The sequence below is a fragment of the Furipterus horrens genome, unplaced genomic scaffold (assembly GCF_987537825.1).
Source record: "Furipterus horrens unplaced genomic scaffold, mFurHor1.1.pri manual_scaffold_1, whole genome shotgun sequence".
NCBI lineage: Eukaryota > Metazoa > Chordata > Mammalia > Chiroptera > Furipteridae > Furipterus > Furipterus horrens.
The window spans coordinates 138,432,844-138,449,441 of record NW_028327171.1 but is presented as its reverse complement, the minus strand read 5'-3'; the positions used below and the strand labels follow the sequence as shown (position 1 = coordinate 138,449,441).

At 32.6% G+C, this 16,598-nt stretch overlaps 1 protein-coding gene across 1 annotated transcript in view; it reads left to right on the top strand.

Annotated features, from left to right (window-relative positions):
• Window positions 1-16,598, top strand: part of LRP1B (LDL receptor related protein 1B) — a 1,919,366-nt gene that overhangs the window by 697,811 nt on the left and 1,204,957 nt on the right. Inside the window, exon 3 of the mRNA XM_090279551.1 lies at window positions 6,805-6,942. Within this exon, the coding sequence (XP_090135677.1) occupies window positions 6,805-6,942 (138 nt within the window). The remainder of the gene's footprint in view (window positions 1-6,804; window positions 6,943-16,598) is intronic.

Sequence of the window (16,598 nt, the reverse complement as noted above, 5' to 3'; positions counted from 1 at the left end):
TTATCAAAGCTGCAAAATCTCATCCCCCAGGGACTTTAAAAATAGGACAGATGTCAGAGATAGCTTAAGGGTAGTACAGCAGGACAAAATCAATCATGTTTACATCTCCCTCTATTATTGAAGCTCAAAACATCCATTTGAAATATGTAAACACACAAGCCCTTACTAGAACCAATTTTACACAGAAATTATTTTATTTGAGTGAGTTACTATTAGATTAAGTGTACATTTATCTTTAGAGATTGTTATTCATATTCCTGTATCCTCCAGTGTAATCATATAGATTAAGAAATGATATCAAATGATATTTTATTTAAAAGTTGAAACTCATAAATCCAATTTTAATTTTCTTTAAATATTATATATTTCTTAAACATTTTCCACTTAAAATAGTTTGTCAGGTGAACTAGCTCACATATAAAAGTAAATTGTGCTTGAAAATAAGAAAAAGGTCTTACAAAATAAAGACAGTATAGAAAAATTAAATTATTTCTGTAAATGTGTAATATGATCCTATGTTATGTTTAGTATTATTTAGATATATAATATTAACTATATTTATGTCAGATACTAACTTTTCCGAAGAACATGAAATAAATAATGTGCTTCACATGCTTTATAGTTGTCATAAGTGGCACATATTTCTATAACTATTTTGATTTCTCAGCTGTGAGAGTTATATTTGATATTATAATGCAGTATTTCCATATATTTAATTGCACAAGAATTACCTTTTTCTTTAAAAAGATGATTGTCTATATTTCCAGGAAACTGGATCTGATTGTGTGGAAAATTTTTCTTAAAAAACATAAAAACATAAAAATAGAAAAGATTAAGCGTTTGCAATCAAGTTAATGATGCTCCAGAAATCATTATATATTATTTAGTTATAATGACACTAAAAATTGTTTTAAAACTACTTGAGGAAAGTTAATTTTTAAGGCACTTATTAAAAGTCCTTAGAAATCATGGGATCTTTGATTTAATAAATAAAAAAACTCCACAGGTTACAATATTCAAGAGCTAAATATTGTATTCTATCAATAGAAATAGTCCTTATATTCCTGAGTAGGTTTTAAAACTAGTACTAGACTCTACTAGAAGCTGAGTTTTAAATAAATTTTCAAATTATAATTAAATCTCAACCTTTTATGCAAATCAACAGTTATGTTCAAATGAAACCCAAGCTGCATGATTTAAAATTCTACTTTGGAAGACATTTTATGTCTTTTGGTGATAATTTTTTATACCAAGTTATTTTTAATTAATTTTACATTAACTAATAATCAATATGTGTTTATTTCTACCTTTTGCTTTATATTGTAAAGAGAAGAAAATAACATAAAAATAAACAAATAAAAGACCTTGTGACTCATGAAATATATGTGAAATTGCATATATCAACACAGTTGATATATGAGATGTTTTTATTGCATAAAAAAATAAAGTGTGATATAAATAATGTTTGTATAAGTTCATAGAACAAACTGGGATTAATAACCTCTATAAAAACTCTCATTTGTAAAGTGCTTCCCAAACCTTGATTTCATTTGTACCTTTTTAAAGTCATATGAGCTAAACACTATCAGTACACCCATTTCACAAATTTTAAAAAAATGAGTCACAGTGAAGTTAAGTACTTAACTTTAGACAACTAATAAATGACAGATAAAAACTTGAATACAAGGGCTTGATCTCTACATATTATAATCTTCACATTGTGCCATACTGTTTTTAAAATGGAAATTTGATGGGCATCCATGAGTTTAAGCTTGTCTATGAAAGATTTTGCAGGGTAGAAAGAAATAGGTTTATTTTCCAGGTGATAATATTAAAGAAAAAACTCAGAAGTGGGAAAAATTTGGTTTATTTTAGGGAGGTAAAAGGTGACACTGAATGAAGTAGAGAGTATAAGTACTGAAAATAATACGTAAATAATGCTAATTAAGTTTCAATTAGATGATGAAATCAGGCAAAGAAGTTTGGTTTTGTTGTGGCCAGCAACTAAAAACAATTAGGATTTTGCGAATAGTTGTTCGGTGAAAGCAGTATTTGTAACATTTATTCTGTGAATGTATTGAGGGTGAAAAAAGGTAACTTCTAGAACACCAAGGAAAGTAGAAATTAGCCAGGAATTAAAATGTATCTTGAGCATTATTCAACAACTATATATTGAGCACCTGTTCTGTGTCAGAAAGTGTACTAGATATTTGTGTTTTCCAGACAGAGACGAGTTTATTAAAGAGTGTGTGTGAACTACATCCAGTGTGTACATGGAATAGTACAAATAACAACAATAATAATGTGACTAGACTATAAGAGGCATGAGAAGTAATGGTGAGAAGCATGACTAAGAGAGAGAAATCATGGTCAACTTTGAGAACATTGTATCTGTATGCCTCTGGCTTCACCATTAGCGGGTCTATAGATACGTTGGGGTGAAGCTCAGCAGTTGTGAAACCAGAGGCTACTGTGAGAAGGAAATGGGAATGCAGCTGGTCCAGTCTATACTTTGAAGAAGTTTAACAGTTAAAAAAGAAAAAGTAGGAAAGAAGGGATGCTGATTGAAGACAAGTTCAATCAACAAAAGTGACTTTATTCTTGAGTGAAGGTTAAGAAAAGTGGATGAGATTGCAGACCAGGAATTTAGAACCATTGGGAAAATACAGTATAACCAAGCAGCAAATCTTGATAGAATAAAACTTGACTCATGGGATGTGACAGAGGTAAGGAGGAGAGGTTAATTTTGGGGGATGAGGATCGATCCTGGTTCTGCTAATATACAATGATATAGTGGTAAGTACAGATATTTACTGTACCTGCCATTATAGAAGAAATACCTCCACTCCTTCACAAAATGCACTATCTCGGTTTTCTTTAATCAGAAAAGGCATTTGATAAGGCTTTGCCTTTCTTTTTCTGTGTTTTACTGAACAAAGTAAGACATTTATTCTGTGTGTCAAAAAAATAATGTAAACATTCTAAAACATACAAATGAATCATGTTATATCCTTGCATTATCCTAGAAGACTTGTTTGTAAAATTAAGTTTTGTTTAAAAAATTAATTTTATTTCAAATAATGAGGTAAGGCTTACAAGAATTTTTACAAAATACATATATGAGTCTCCTTTAATGATATATTTTAAGTCTTCCTAATAAATGAGATTTTCTTTTTTATAATTAATTACTATATGTTAAATTCTGCTACCTTGCTCAGGTCACCTAAAATTAGATTTGAGGGACTAGAAATGTCTTCTTAGTATGCATTACCAAAAACCAAAGTGATATTCTCTCTAGGACCACAGTACTTGCGAAAATTTTTTAGTGTCTTTGTAGTATTTTGAAATTTCTCACATGCTGCTCATTCATGCCAGTCCCTTTCCCAGGTCCCCCCAATCCTCATGCTTCAGCAACTAAAGAGGCAATTCTGTGTGTAGAGCCTCTGACCCTGCTTTTTGATATGGGAAGATTATGATTTCTGATTTTATAATGTTTGAATATCTAAAAGTTTTCATGAGGCAGATCATTTCATGCAATATGGGCATATTCTCAAGAATTCATACAGGCCTATTACATACACATACTCTTGTCACACAGGTAAGTGGGTGACAGTAGCGAACAGATCAATTCTCCTCTCCATTTACAGGAGAGACTAAAGGGACCCCATGGGATAGTATGAGCTTTTACTGCACAAATAATGACTGGGAATTAAGAATGAATTATTCCCCAAACCAATAGTGCAGCAAATACCCCTATTGCCTGGCTCCTAGGAGTTCAGTTGAGGCAGTCATTATAGTTTCTCACACTGGCCTGTCTCTATTCCCATTTTCCAGAAAGAACAGCAAAATACTGGTTTTAGAAGGCTTTTACAACTAAAGCATCCTAGCACTGGTCATAGGGGTTTGAGAGATTGATCCCTTAATTTTGAGGTTAATTCCTAAGGCCTGGGACAACCTCTACAACTAATTTCTGCTGTTTACTTCAGTGTAACTTGCAGATGTCATCACTGTCTTATGTGCCTTGATATGGAAGTTTGGGGAAGACTGGTTAAGGTTCAAACCATCAATGTGGCCCAATGGTCTTATCAGTTCTCTAGTGTTCATGGAAACCAAGATGAAAGTATATCAAAGATGGGGAACATTACAGTGGTTAGTCTATAAGGAGACTGATGAACTGCTCAATTATTTCAAACAAATTTCTCTTAGTTTCTGAAATTCTTAGCACTGGAGGAATTTAATAGGTCTACTTATTAGCCCTGAGAAATCCAGACATTTGTCTTGTTCTCCGAATTTGTAAAGAGCTGAGTCTTTCTTTTGAACACCATATGTGCATTTTACTCCTGTTATGTTTATCACTTACCTGTCTTAAAAATTAAAAATTATACTAACATTTATACCAACATGTATATCACTTTTAAATAATCTTGTTTTTTAGATTGAATCACTTTTGGTCTCTAACTAAAATATCTAAAATTTCCCAGGTTTGTGAAGCATGGGTGTGTGTGTGTGTGTGTGTGTGTGCACGTGTGCATGTGCGTGTTTCAGAGAGATCTCAATATATCTGGTTTAAACATGACTTTTACATAGCAAGGATGCATGTTTTTAAATTTTTAGGCCTCAGCCAATTAATTTTAAGAACTACTTTGTGACTGTTGGTCATAGAAGTTTACACCCTTTCAAAACTAATTCATGTTTTTTTTAATTTTACCTTTAAAATGGATTTATGTTAATGTTACAAACACAATATTAAATAGCTAAAGACTCTCAGTGAAAAGTTTCACTTTTATTCTTATAAATCAAATTTAAATTTGTATATTTGTACTTTAGTTATATATGGAAACAAATGCTTGCTTTTAAACATATTAATACTCAAGTTATATACATGTTATAGTAAAATGAGTTGTGCATTTGTGGAGACAGGTTTTTGACAAAATTAATAGTCTTTTATAACAATAATTATATAAATATACATGAAAAGATACAGAGATACCTTTTAGCGGCAATACCAGCTAGTGAAGCTACATTGTAAAAAGGTATTTACATTTCTCAAACACAGAAGGTTTAAAGCTGTTTTATCATCAAACAAAATCACATATGCCTTTAATTCATATTTGATAAGGCATTCCAAAATAAAACACATCTTACTTTCATTTGTCAACTCCAACTGATTTTTTTTACTTGTGTAATACTATTGCTTTCTTTCTTTCTTTTTTGTTTTCATTTTCTAATTTGTCTTCAATTCTCATAATTTTACATATCCTATAATATGTTAGATTGGCCTTTTCATTATTTTTGAGCACTTTTATGGGGGGTGGAGTGGCTTGCAATGGAAAAGAAAATTATGAGATACAAGTGTTTACCAAAAGGTGATTCACCTTCTTGGCACAGTCTTTATTTAACCATGATAATAGAAAATACTTAATGCTTGCTAGGAAAAATACTAAGAGGTTTTGATACAATGTTTACAACAACATGTCGAAGAATGGAAAAGATATATAACTTGTTCAACTTACTCAGTTTATAAGTGATGGGACCAGGAATTGGACCCAATAATCTGGCTCCAGAGTCTGTTAACTACTCAACTATTATGCATTTATTTACATGAATAATACATACTGAATTTAAATTCCTACTCTGAGGCTGAATCTCACAGTGCTCAGTGCTTTGCTCTCTGTAACTTTTGACATTCATAGCAACCTTGCAAAATACTCAGTAGATAGTTCCATTTACAGATGAGAAACCTAATGCCTGGTTGATTAAATAAATAAGTGTCCCATGGGTAATGCTAGAACTGTAGTTAAAAACATAAGTGTGCCTGACAATAGAATTTGATTTGTTGCCATACTCAGTGTCAGGTTAATACATAACTGTAGTCACTGGTATGGCTGCACTTCAGATGTAGGAGAGCTAAGCGAGATTTAACATCATTATGGGGAGTGCCTATAGAAGAAGTATAGATAGGATTTGGAAATTAGCTACAATAATGTACCTAAAATGTAGATACAACAACAAAGAACTTGGGTGTTTGATGAAGATTTGGAATTGGTGACCTTTGAGAAAAAAACTCTGTATTCTGACTTTAGTGTATCTTTAAAAGTAAAAAGGGTGATTATATAAAGTACAGTTACTAACAGCAGGTAAACTCAGGGAGTATGCTTTGTTCATTATCACCTCCCCACTGTTTAGCGAATTCAATTGTGTTATACTTGTTCAATAAAGTTAAGAAAATAGCAACAAAAGAATCCATATGTAAATGAGTACAAAACTAGCTAGTTTTCATATTCCTAAGTAACATTAAAAATTTAAAACATTTTTTACATTGTCACAAATTCATTTGAGTTCCACTAAAATATTTTTGTTTGTGTGACTTGATGTAATTCTAATAAGAACCCTGCCAAGAAATTGTCATTATCTGTATTCCACAGTTGAAGAAATTGAGATTTATAGGGGTTAAGTGTCTTGTACACTTATCTAAGGATAAGAGATAGAACAATGACTCAGAGCAAGCTGCAGATTTTCAATTCAAGCTTCTTTAAGAACTGAAAAAATATTTGTGTTTTTAATGCATTCTTTGAAAACAATACACAATGTTTTATTTCATGTGCAGATTTTTAAATTAGGTTTTAATCATATAGACTAATTTTGATGTCTGTCAAAATCAGAGCTGTCCTCTGGTAGTATTTCTATAATTTTTTTTTTTTTGTAAATTAATTACAGATCATTTTTTGTACTTAATAGTTTAAGTATTTAAAAAATAAGTGAAGCTAATTCTCATCAATCTGATCCTTTTTACATCTTTTTCAGGTCCTGAGGAGGTAGAAATCAAGTGTCCCTTGAATCACATTGCCTGCCTTGGTGCCAACAAATGTGTTCACTTATCGCAGCTGTGCAATGGTGTCTGGGACTGTGCAGATGGGTACGATGAAGGAGCACATTGCCGGGGTGAGTCTCTTTGCAGAACAAAGTAACTGAAATATTACATTTTTTAAAGTTTTAATGAAAATTCAGAGAAAAGATATAACCTGCCTTTTCTTTTAACCATGAAATGTGAGACAAAGAAATGGAAAAAACCAAAGATTAAAGATCTAGAAATGGAATAAAGGATTTAATCAAGTGAATCAGGCCACTAGAGGGAGTAAGGAAAGAAACCACTGACCCACAGTCTCTAAGTGATTCTCGCTGGCTGAGTGAAAGGAAAAGGATATTTATTGAAGCTGATGTCAAAGGGAAATCTGCCCTTCAAGTTGAGCATAGAAGAAACTAGAAAACTGAAGATGCATGTCTGTTCTGTAGACAAAGTCACCCTAGCTAATTTCTGTCATGTGGAAATAGGTCCTAGGTCACCAAAATTCCAATTTTTCAGCAGGAGCTCCATATCTATATGTTTTTGAAGTGTTCAAAGTCAGCTACTGCTTTTTAAAGCATTGTAGAGTTCATAATGTACAGGCCAAACAAGAGGTCTAACATGGCTTACTGGCTGCCAATCCCCCAACTCTAGGCTGAAGAAAATTGAATTCAAGACCAGAGAGGGAGAGATATATCATTAAAAATAATAAACCTCAGAAAGGTCATCTAAAGTAGTGAAGATGTTGAGAGACCATATATCGACTGGGTCACTAGTCTTTACAAAGGGACATCCAATTACTCTGTTCCATGGACAGATTCAGACTGAGAAGTTAAAGGTCTTTCTGCTTTAATCAAGTTTCCTTTCCTAGCCTTGAACTCTGACGTGGTCACATAAACTGCCAGCAGATTCGTAGTTGCAGCTATGATCACATATGTTATAATAATTAATAAGATATTTTATTTTTATTTAAAGATGCTGTGGCATGTATTCTTTTTAATAACTATATTATAATAATATATTACAACATAATAGTTAAAGAGATTAATTTTATTTTCAGAAATTAATTATATAATTATATTTTATAGAGTCTAATTCTACCTACTTCAGTTATAATTCTGGCTTTTTATTTTTGTGACTGAGCTTCTAAAAGAGCAAAATCATCACATTGCCACATGCTCTCTTAGAGTGATTACACAAATTTGAATATATTAAACATTTTTCAGTGCTGTGGATTATAAGAAAATATATCTGAGTTCTCAAATAAAATGTACATTTGTGAGCTAATAGAAATACCTAGATATATCCAGTAAAGGATATGTTAATGGCAAAACAGGAGATTCAACTAAAACCATAAAATAGTAAAAAAAAAAAAATAATAATTAAATGGTATCAAATTTATCTTGATTTTTTGAGATCAGTATATATGCCAAACAGATAGAATTAAACTATATAGTTGTTTATGTTTCAATCTCTTCTCCTGTTCCAATTTATATTTTGTAATTGCTCCAAGTTTCATATCTTTATCACAAATGAAAACCTTTTCTAAAAAATAATTTACCAGTAGGAGGCTGATTATATTACTTTGGCCTTTTAAATATTTCTAGATTTTATAAAATAAAGTATTTTAAAACTCCTAAGTAATTTATTATTACCTGTGATGGATTTAGAAATACCGAGAAGTACAATATATTTGGATTTCTACTCATATTTACCAAACTGGAGGGTTTTCACCTAATTTTTTGGTCTGGTACAACTATAGAGAGTGGTAGAATCAAGATGACTGATAAGATAGTCATTGCAGAGTCAGTGATTTAATAAAATGTTTCTGCATTGAGAAAAGAAAACTAGAAATGTGTTTGCCTCCCTGGTACAGTACTTCTGACCTTGGACAAAAACCAAATATTTTGGGCAACACCAGATTATACATATATATGCTTTGTTTTTAAAAGAGAGATGAGTGATTATAGACAAATTTATGTCATAGGAACTTATTCCAAATTCCCACCATTGATTTTTTTTTTCAATTTTGGGTCACACCTAATGAAAAATATTTTCTAAAGAGATAATTAGGCACCAGCCAATCACGTCTGTAAGGAACTATTTTATTTACTATAGACATATGCAATAAAGAAAGAAAATAGATTAATTCAAATATTGCATTAATCTTTAGAAATGAACTTCATTTGAAAGATACTTCTAACTCACTTCTTCCATTGTTTCTGTTTTGTTTCGTTCTAAGCACATACTCTAATTTGTTATTATACATGAAGCCTAAGATATAATTCAAAGTTGGATATATTTTTTCTAATAAAGGATTCACATTTGGTTGTATATTTTTATCCTTTATGAAAACTAATAAGGAGAAAAGTTTAACATTTTGCAGGTGACATTCTAGTCTTGGGAATGCTTTCTTATTAACTGAAATGTTTTCTGAATGTTTCCTAGAAAAATCAATTTCTCCCCACTGAGGGTAATAAAAAATACCTATTATTAATGATTTTCTATAACACTGATATTTTAACCTCTATAATTTAACTCAATTTAAAGAAAGAAAAATTGATTTTTATATATGAGTATACTTATATATAGGAATGTGTTTATAAAAAATTTACAATAAAAACATTCAAAATCACCACATTGTATTTTAGAAAACTGTATGTCTTCTTTCATTGTATTTTATATTGGTGGTAATATCACTATATCTAAATTGCATGAGCAATGAAAACACATTTTATACAGCACAAGGTTTCTGAACAAAGAATATTTCCACAAAAATCCTTACAACCATAGAAAGAATGCCAAAAGAAGTGAACAAATTCAACTAAAAGAGACAAGATTGACTGATATGTATCAAGATGCTATTTAAAATTTTTATATTCATAAGCTAATTTATTATGTTAACATTTAAAGTGGCCATTAGCAAGACAGTCCTCATATTATTCACAGCCTTAGTTAGATTACATTTGTAGTAGAAAATGATCATACAAGGGAATGACATTCTCTGAGGCACTACCTGTTCTCACTGTTAAAAGAATATGGGAACTCTTTAGGTTCCTGCAAAATGGGATTCTATATTGTGTGTCTCCAGAAAAAGTGATTATATGATCTTATGTGATTAATTTCCAGCAAACATACCAATGTCCTTTTGAATATGAAGGGATAAAGTATGTGAAGAGCTTACAAAAACTGTTTAGGGAATAAAAATCTCTGGCATTTAAAAAGATCAACATCCAAACACACAAATAAGCACAAAAGAAACAAAGTACTACTGTTTTATACTTTCTGTCTTTTTAATTCTAAACCTATTCCTAAGTAATTTTGAGTGTATAATATAGTTAAGTCGTGTACTTGATCAGGAAACTAAAGAAAAATAAGATTCTTATATATGTCAATTAACTTCTTGAAAAAATGCAAATTAAGAATGTTTAAAATTCTACTTGATTATTTTATTTTATTTGCCTTTTGGGATGTAATTTTTCTAATATGTGTAATTACAGTTTTCTCCATTCACTCACAATCCGTTCTAATGTATTTATTTTCGATTCCAGGAATTCTAATATATTTATTCTGGGCCTCAGGCCAGTATCAGTCTGTGGCCCATTAGGAATTGGGCCACCAGTGATGCTCACCTCCTGTCCCCACTATTTTCCATAAAATCTGTCTCTGGTGTCATAAAGGTTGGGGACTGCTACTCTAATATATGTATGAGGTCTGTCCAGAAAAAGTCCAGCCATGATTAATACAATGAGAACAGTTTGTGCCATATCAATGTAACCTGGAAGCCAAGGCATGGACTGGAATGCTCATGTGTGAACAATGGTGACTTCACTCTACTAGTCAGTGGGAATGGTAGATGCTGTTGAGTGAGCCTGTGTACTGTGTGGCCATCATATTCAAAATGACTGAATAGAACAACAAATGTGCATCAAATTTTGCATTAAGCTTGAACATTCCTCCTGGGAAACTCTCCAGATAATTCACAAGGCTGCAGTTATGCATAACTGGTGATTGGCAGCTTCTTTAGGACAATGTGCCCACTTGTGCAACATGATTTATACAGAGTTGTTTGGTGAAACATCAAATCACCCAGGTGACTCAGACCCCCTTCAACCCAGATTTTGTGCCCTGTGACTTCTGGCTTTTCCCAAAACTCAAATCACCTTTAAAAGGGAAGAAATTTCAGACCATTGATGAAATTCAGGAAAATACAATGGGGCAGCTGATGGCGATTGGGAGAACTTTGTGAGGTCCCAAGGTGCCTACTTTGAAGGGGACTGACGTGTTATTGTCCTGTGTACAATGTTTCTTGTATCTTGTTCAATAAATGTCTCTCGTTTTCATTTTACATGGCTGGATACTTTCTGTATAGACCTCGTATTTTAGATATCAACTTGTTGTTTCTTCTCTTATATTACTATTCATAAAACTAGAGTCATATGAGAAAGTGCTGAAAAATACTGGAGGTAATTTATAAATCAGTCTTCCTCAAAATAGATCCAGATAAATGGCAACCTATATTATTTGCAGTGACTTCAACATAAGAAAATTAGTAATCCTTATAAATTTGTGTTTAAATCTTATGAATTTCAAATAATTTTTAAAAATTAATCAAACCCAATTAAACAGATTTCATTAGTTGATTTGAGAAATAGAATAAATTTAATGAAAGAGTTAGAAATTAAATTTTAGCTTAAATATTCAGGAGCCCTTTTATTTTTAATTTTCCAGAAAAGAAAAAATTTATTTTGTGGGGGTAACTACAGCACTGACTTCAGAGTGAGCTAATATTAATTCATAGCTTCCAGAAAAGAAAAAAGGAAAGAAAGCAGTTGGTGAAGCTAGTGAAGAAGACAAATACATTTGGAGCACTTCATTGTTTTTACTTTCACTCTATTATATCAATGTATCTTGTCTTGTTCCTATTATAAAAGTTTATGTTGAAAAATATTGCCAATCTCTTTCTAAATTAAAATGAGCTTATCATGCTAGAAAAGGGGAATTCAGCATGCACAGTCCCAAAACAAAGGTATGGAGAAAAATTAAAATTGCAGGCAATACTATAAGTGTATCTATTAGCAACACAAAGCATAAAATATAGAAAGGGAAACTTCACCAGTGTGTAGTCACTGGAAACATTGGTAAGCCTAAAGCTAGAAAACAAAGAACTGAAATTAGCCAGCAAGACTGGCTAATGCATGCTCTGACTACTTTTGATTACTGAAGTTCCTGCAGCTGAGGAGTAGATCCTGCTAAATTATTTTCTTCATGTTGAGTTGTGCTTAGGTGATCAGATAGTCCCAAATCTGTCTCAGCTCTCAAAGAGATCAGCATTTTTCTCTCAATGAAACTGGTTTAAGTAATAGAGTTAGTTTAGTGAAAGGATATGACCCTTAACAGTTAATTTCACAGACCAATCACTGTTTCTCAAAAGCACAGCCACAATTCCAAGAATAGGTCTTCTACAACTCTAGCACACCTTTGCAATGCTATTGTAGATATTGTAATAAAAAATACACCTATATAAAATTAGAATAGAATAGTTGAAAACTACACTAACTATGCATCGTGTGTGTGCACATCTGTGTGTGTACAAATACATGTATATCTATGCATGCATAGTTACATGTATAAATGTATATGCAAAGTATGTGTATTCATTTTTCAGTCTTAGTTTTATAAATTCCCTTTAATTAGACATATGCTGTTGTATAGAAATCTGAATTACATCAATCAGATGTAATTGCTAAACTAATGCTTCTAAAAAGACTTGGAGTTCAGGTTTCAAGAATTTGAATATGTTGACTTCTAGAAACAACTAACTAGCTAACTGAATATTTGTGGAAAGAAGATGATGATATCACAGCTTAGCATTCAAAGGACAATCTAAAATAGTTTATTGTTTATTGAAAGTGAATTTTTGTAGTGGGTTTACATTTTAATTAATGTTAATATTATATTAATTAAATTACTTTGGCCCCAAACAAATTATTTTTTAAAGTAACTGTGGAAACAAGAAACATTTGAAAATATAAAATAATGTATAGTCATATTAGTAGTTTAAAATGATCAAACACTGAATGCTCTAACTCAAGAAAAGAGATGTTCTTTATTAAAACACTGTTTAATATTCTATACCTATCTTTTAGTGTTTACTAACTTATATTTCTCTTCTATTTTTTTATTTAATCTTTTCTGTGAGAGTCCTGGTGCAATTTGTAGCTTCAGTTGTTGCGAAATCGTACTCTATTTTCAGTTGATTTTGATTTTTAAATAGAAGTAAGTCAATAACATGGTTCCACAATTCACACCTCAAAAGAATATTTATTCTGCTCATTTGTCTAACACATCTAGGAGAAAAAAATAGCAATTGCTTTTTTTTAAGTATATTTTATTGATTATGTTGTTACACTAGTCCCAATTTTTTCTTCTCTTTGCTCCCCTCTGCCCAGTACCCCCTCCCCTCCAGCAATCCCACCCCCTTTAGTTCATGGCCATGGGTCATGCATATAAGTTCTTTGACTTCACCCTTTTGTATATTATTATTAACTTCCACCTGTCCATTTTGTACAAACTAATTATGCTTCTAAATCCCTGCACTTTTTCCCCATTTCTCCCCCTTCCCCATCCCAGCTGATAACCCTCCAAATGATCCCCATACCTATGATTCTGTTCCTATTCTGGTTTGCTTAGTTGGATTTTCTTTTTATTTTTTAGATTCAGTTTTTTATAGTTGTGAGTTTGTTGTCATTTTAATGTTCATAGTTTTGATCTTCTTTTTCTTAAATAAGTCCCTTTAACATTTCATATATTAATGGCTTAGTGATGATGAACTCCTTTATCTTTACCTTGTCTGGAAAGCACTTTATCTGCCCTTCCATTCTAAATGATAGCTTTGCTGGATAGAGTAACCTTGGTTGTAGGTCCTTGCTTTTCATCACTTTGAATGCTTCTTGCCAGTCCCTTCTTGCCTGCAAAGTTCCTTTAGATAAATTAGCTGATAGTCTTATAGGCACCTCTTTGTAGGTAATGCTCTGCTTTTCTTTTGCTGCTTTTAAGATTCTCTCTTTATCTTTAATCTTTGGCATTTTAATTATGATGTGTCTTGGTGTGGCCCTTTTTGGGTCTAGCTTGTTTGGGACTCTTTGTGCTTCCTGGACTTGTATGTCTATTTCCTTTACCAAATTTGGGTTTTTCTTCATTATTTTCTCACATACGTTTTGAATTTCTTGCTCTTCCCCTTCTCCTTCTCACACCCATATGGTTTGGTTGTTGGCATGTTTAAATTTGTCCCAGAGGTTCCTAAGCCTCTCCTCATTTTTTTCAATTCTTGTTTCCTCATTCTGTACTGGTTGACTTTTTTTTTTCTTCCAGCTATTCCAAATCATTAATTTAAACCCCAGTTTCCTTCCCTTCACCATTTATTTTGTGTGTATTTTCCTTCATTTCATTTAGCATAGCCCTCACTTCTTCCTTATATGTCTGCCATACTTAAGCATATCTGTCAAGCTGTGAGCATTTTTATCACCAGTGTTTTGAACTCTATGTCTGTTAGGTTGTCTATTTCCTTGTTTGGTAGGTTGGCTATCTGTTTATCGCTTAGTTCTCCCACTGGAACCTTGATCCATTCCCTCTTTTGAGCCATACTTCTCTGTCTCCTCATCTTGACAGGCTCCTGTGTTTGTTTGCCTCTGTGTCTTAGGTAGAGCTGTCACTCCTGTTACATTGTAAGAGGCAGAGTCTTAAGTATTTGTCAGTAGAAGGTGACCTATTTCACCACGTTGTAGCACTGTTTGTGGGGGAGGGGACTGAGAGGAAACAATGTTGCTTGCTCAGCACTTGCTCCTTTTATAGTCACTTCTCCCACTTTGTATGGGACTGGCACCTCTTTAGCTGTTGCCTTGGCTATTGTTACCGGAGTGAGTGGGTCTTCGGATGATCTAGGACCATGGGGGCCCTTTAAAAAAGTGGTCTCTACTGAGAGATAGGCAGTTTTTTCCTCCACCCCAACCCACTGGTTTGCACAGCCAGAAGCAATGAGGCTTTATTTTCCCTGGCGCTGGTACCCTAAGCTGTGCAGCTTGGTCTGGTGCTGGGAGCGCTCTCCAGGTGTCCTTCCTGATTTTTCAAAATGTGTGACTGCACTTTCTGCCCACCTGCTGCTGCTGCCGCTACTGCCACCACCACACCATTTCCTCTCTGCCCCGGCTCTACCCCTCCTACCTGCCTGGATGAGTATTTCTTCTTTGTATCTTTGTTTGTTGAACTTCCATGCAGCTCAGTGTTCTGGAACTTTTGGTTGTCTCTGGTTTTGAGGTAGTTGTATTCCTTTTCAGCTGTGGAGGGAGTTGTAGCATGTCTGTCTAGGTCTCCATCTTGGCTGGAAGTCTGCAGTTGCTTTGATATAGAGCTTTATTCTTTGGTTCCTGTGTGAAACCACAAAAAGCCAGAAAACTCAGATTTTCTAACCCCCATAATCTCTCCTTAACAGGAGAAGCTTGTAAGTAGTTCCACCACTTTGGAAATTATTAATTTATATCAATATTCATGGGCACTGAGACTCATTGTTTATTTGCATCTTTTCCTCACTCTCTCCCTAATGTAATAAGAAACAGAAAAGAGTTTGTCAGAAATAACAGGTATGAGATCAAAATGATATTTTTAAATTTGCCAATAGAAACACAGTAAAATTTTCTCTATATTCAGTTCATTCATTAACTTCAATAAAATTTCACTGATCACTGACAGAATTCCAGACACTTACCTAAGCCCTGGTGATGTAGAAAATCCTGTTTTGTGCCTTAGTGAAATCCATATGGACAGGTTAAAACTACTAAAAAAGAATAAGATAAGGAGTATCTAATTCTGCTTGAGGGAATGCAGAAAATTTCCCCAAAATATCTGATAATTATTATGTGTCTCACTCTAAGAGTTAGGTAGGCAAATGAGGAAAGGAAGAATGTTTCAAAAATAGGGAACTATATACACAGAGGCACAAGTGCATAAGAAAACATTGTATGATCAAGAGAGCTCTGATTTCATTGCTCACATTGAAGCACAGGGTCCAGGGTAGAGAGACATTACATTTGGAGCTGAAAAAAAAAAAAAAAAAAAAAAAGAAAACAACAACTTGGTATTAGACCTAAAATTATTACTTTAGAGAAAAGATGCAATATTACCCATTTAACATGTATTGCAAAGATACTGTAAAGAGAGAGTGAAAAATGATACTAGGATATATTTTCAATATAAGGGTATTATATGATATTGCTTGACTATTCAGCATGTGAAGACTAGAATCATTGCATGTAGCAGGTTATGTGATTTATTCTTAGGAGGAAAAATATGCACTATTATGATTATAAAGCCTTGAGCTAAACAGTCATGTGTTCTTCACATCAATCAGCTCCCAAAACAAAGCATGCTAGGTATTATCCTCCAATGTATTATTTGGATATAGTTTATGTAAGTGAAAGTCAGAGTAGATGACATGGAGAGCCAGATTAAGTGAATTACTTTTCTGATGAAACTTAGGAATTTGGAAGATATATTTACTATTTTAAGCGACTAGTATTGCATCTTTAACAAGCTACTAAAATGCTACTTTTCTTTCTTTCTTTTTATAGTTTTCCCACTTTTTAAATTAATTTATTTTATTTAATTGTTCTATTAAAGTTGTCTCATTTTTTCTTGTTGTCAAACTCTTGCCCTCTTATACCTTAACTTTGAAAAATATATGACTGTTTCAATAGTA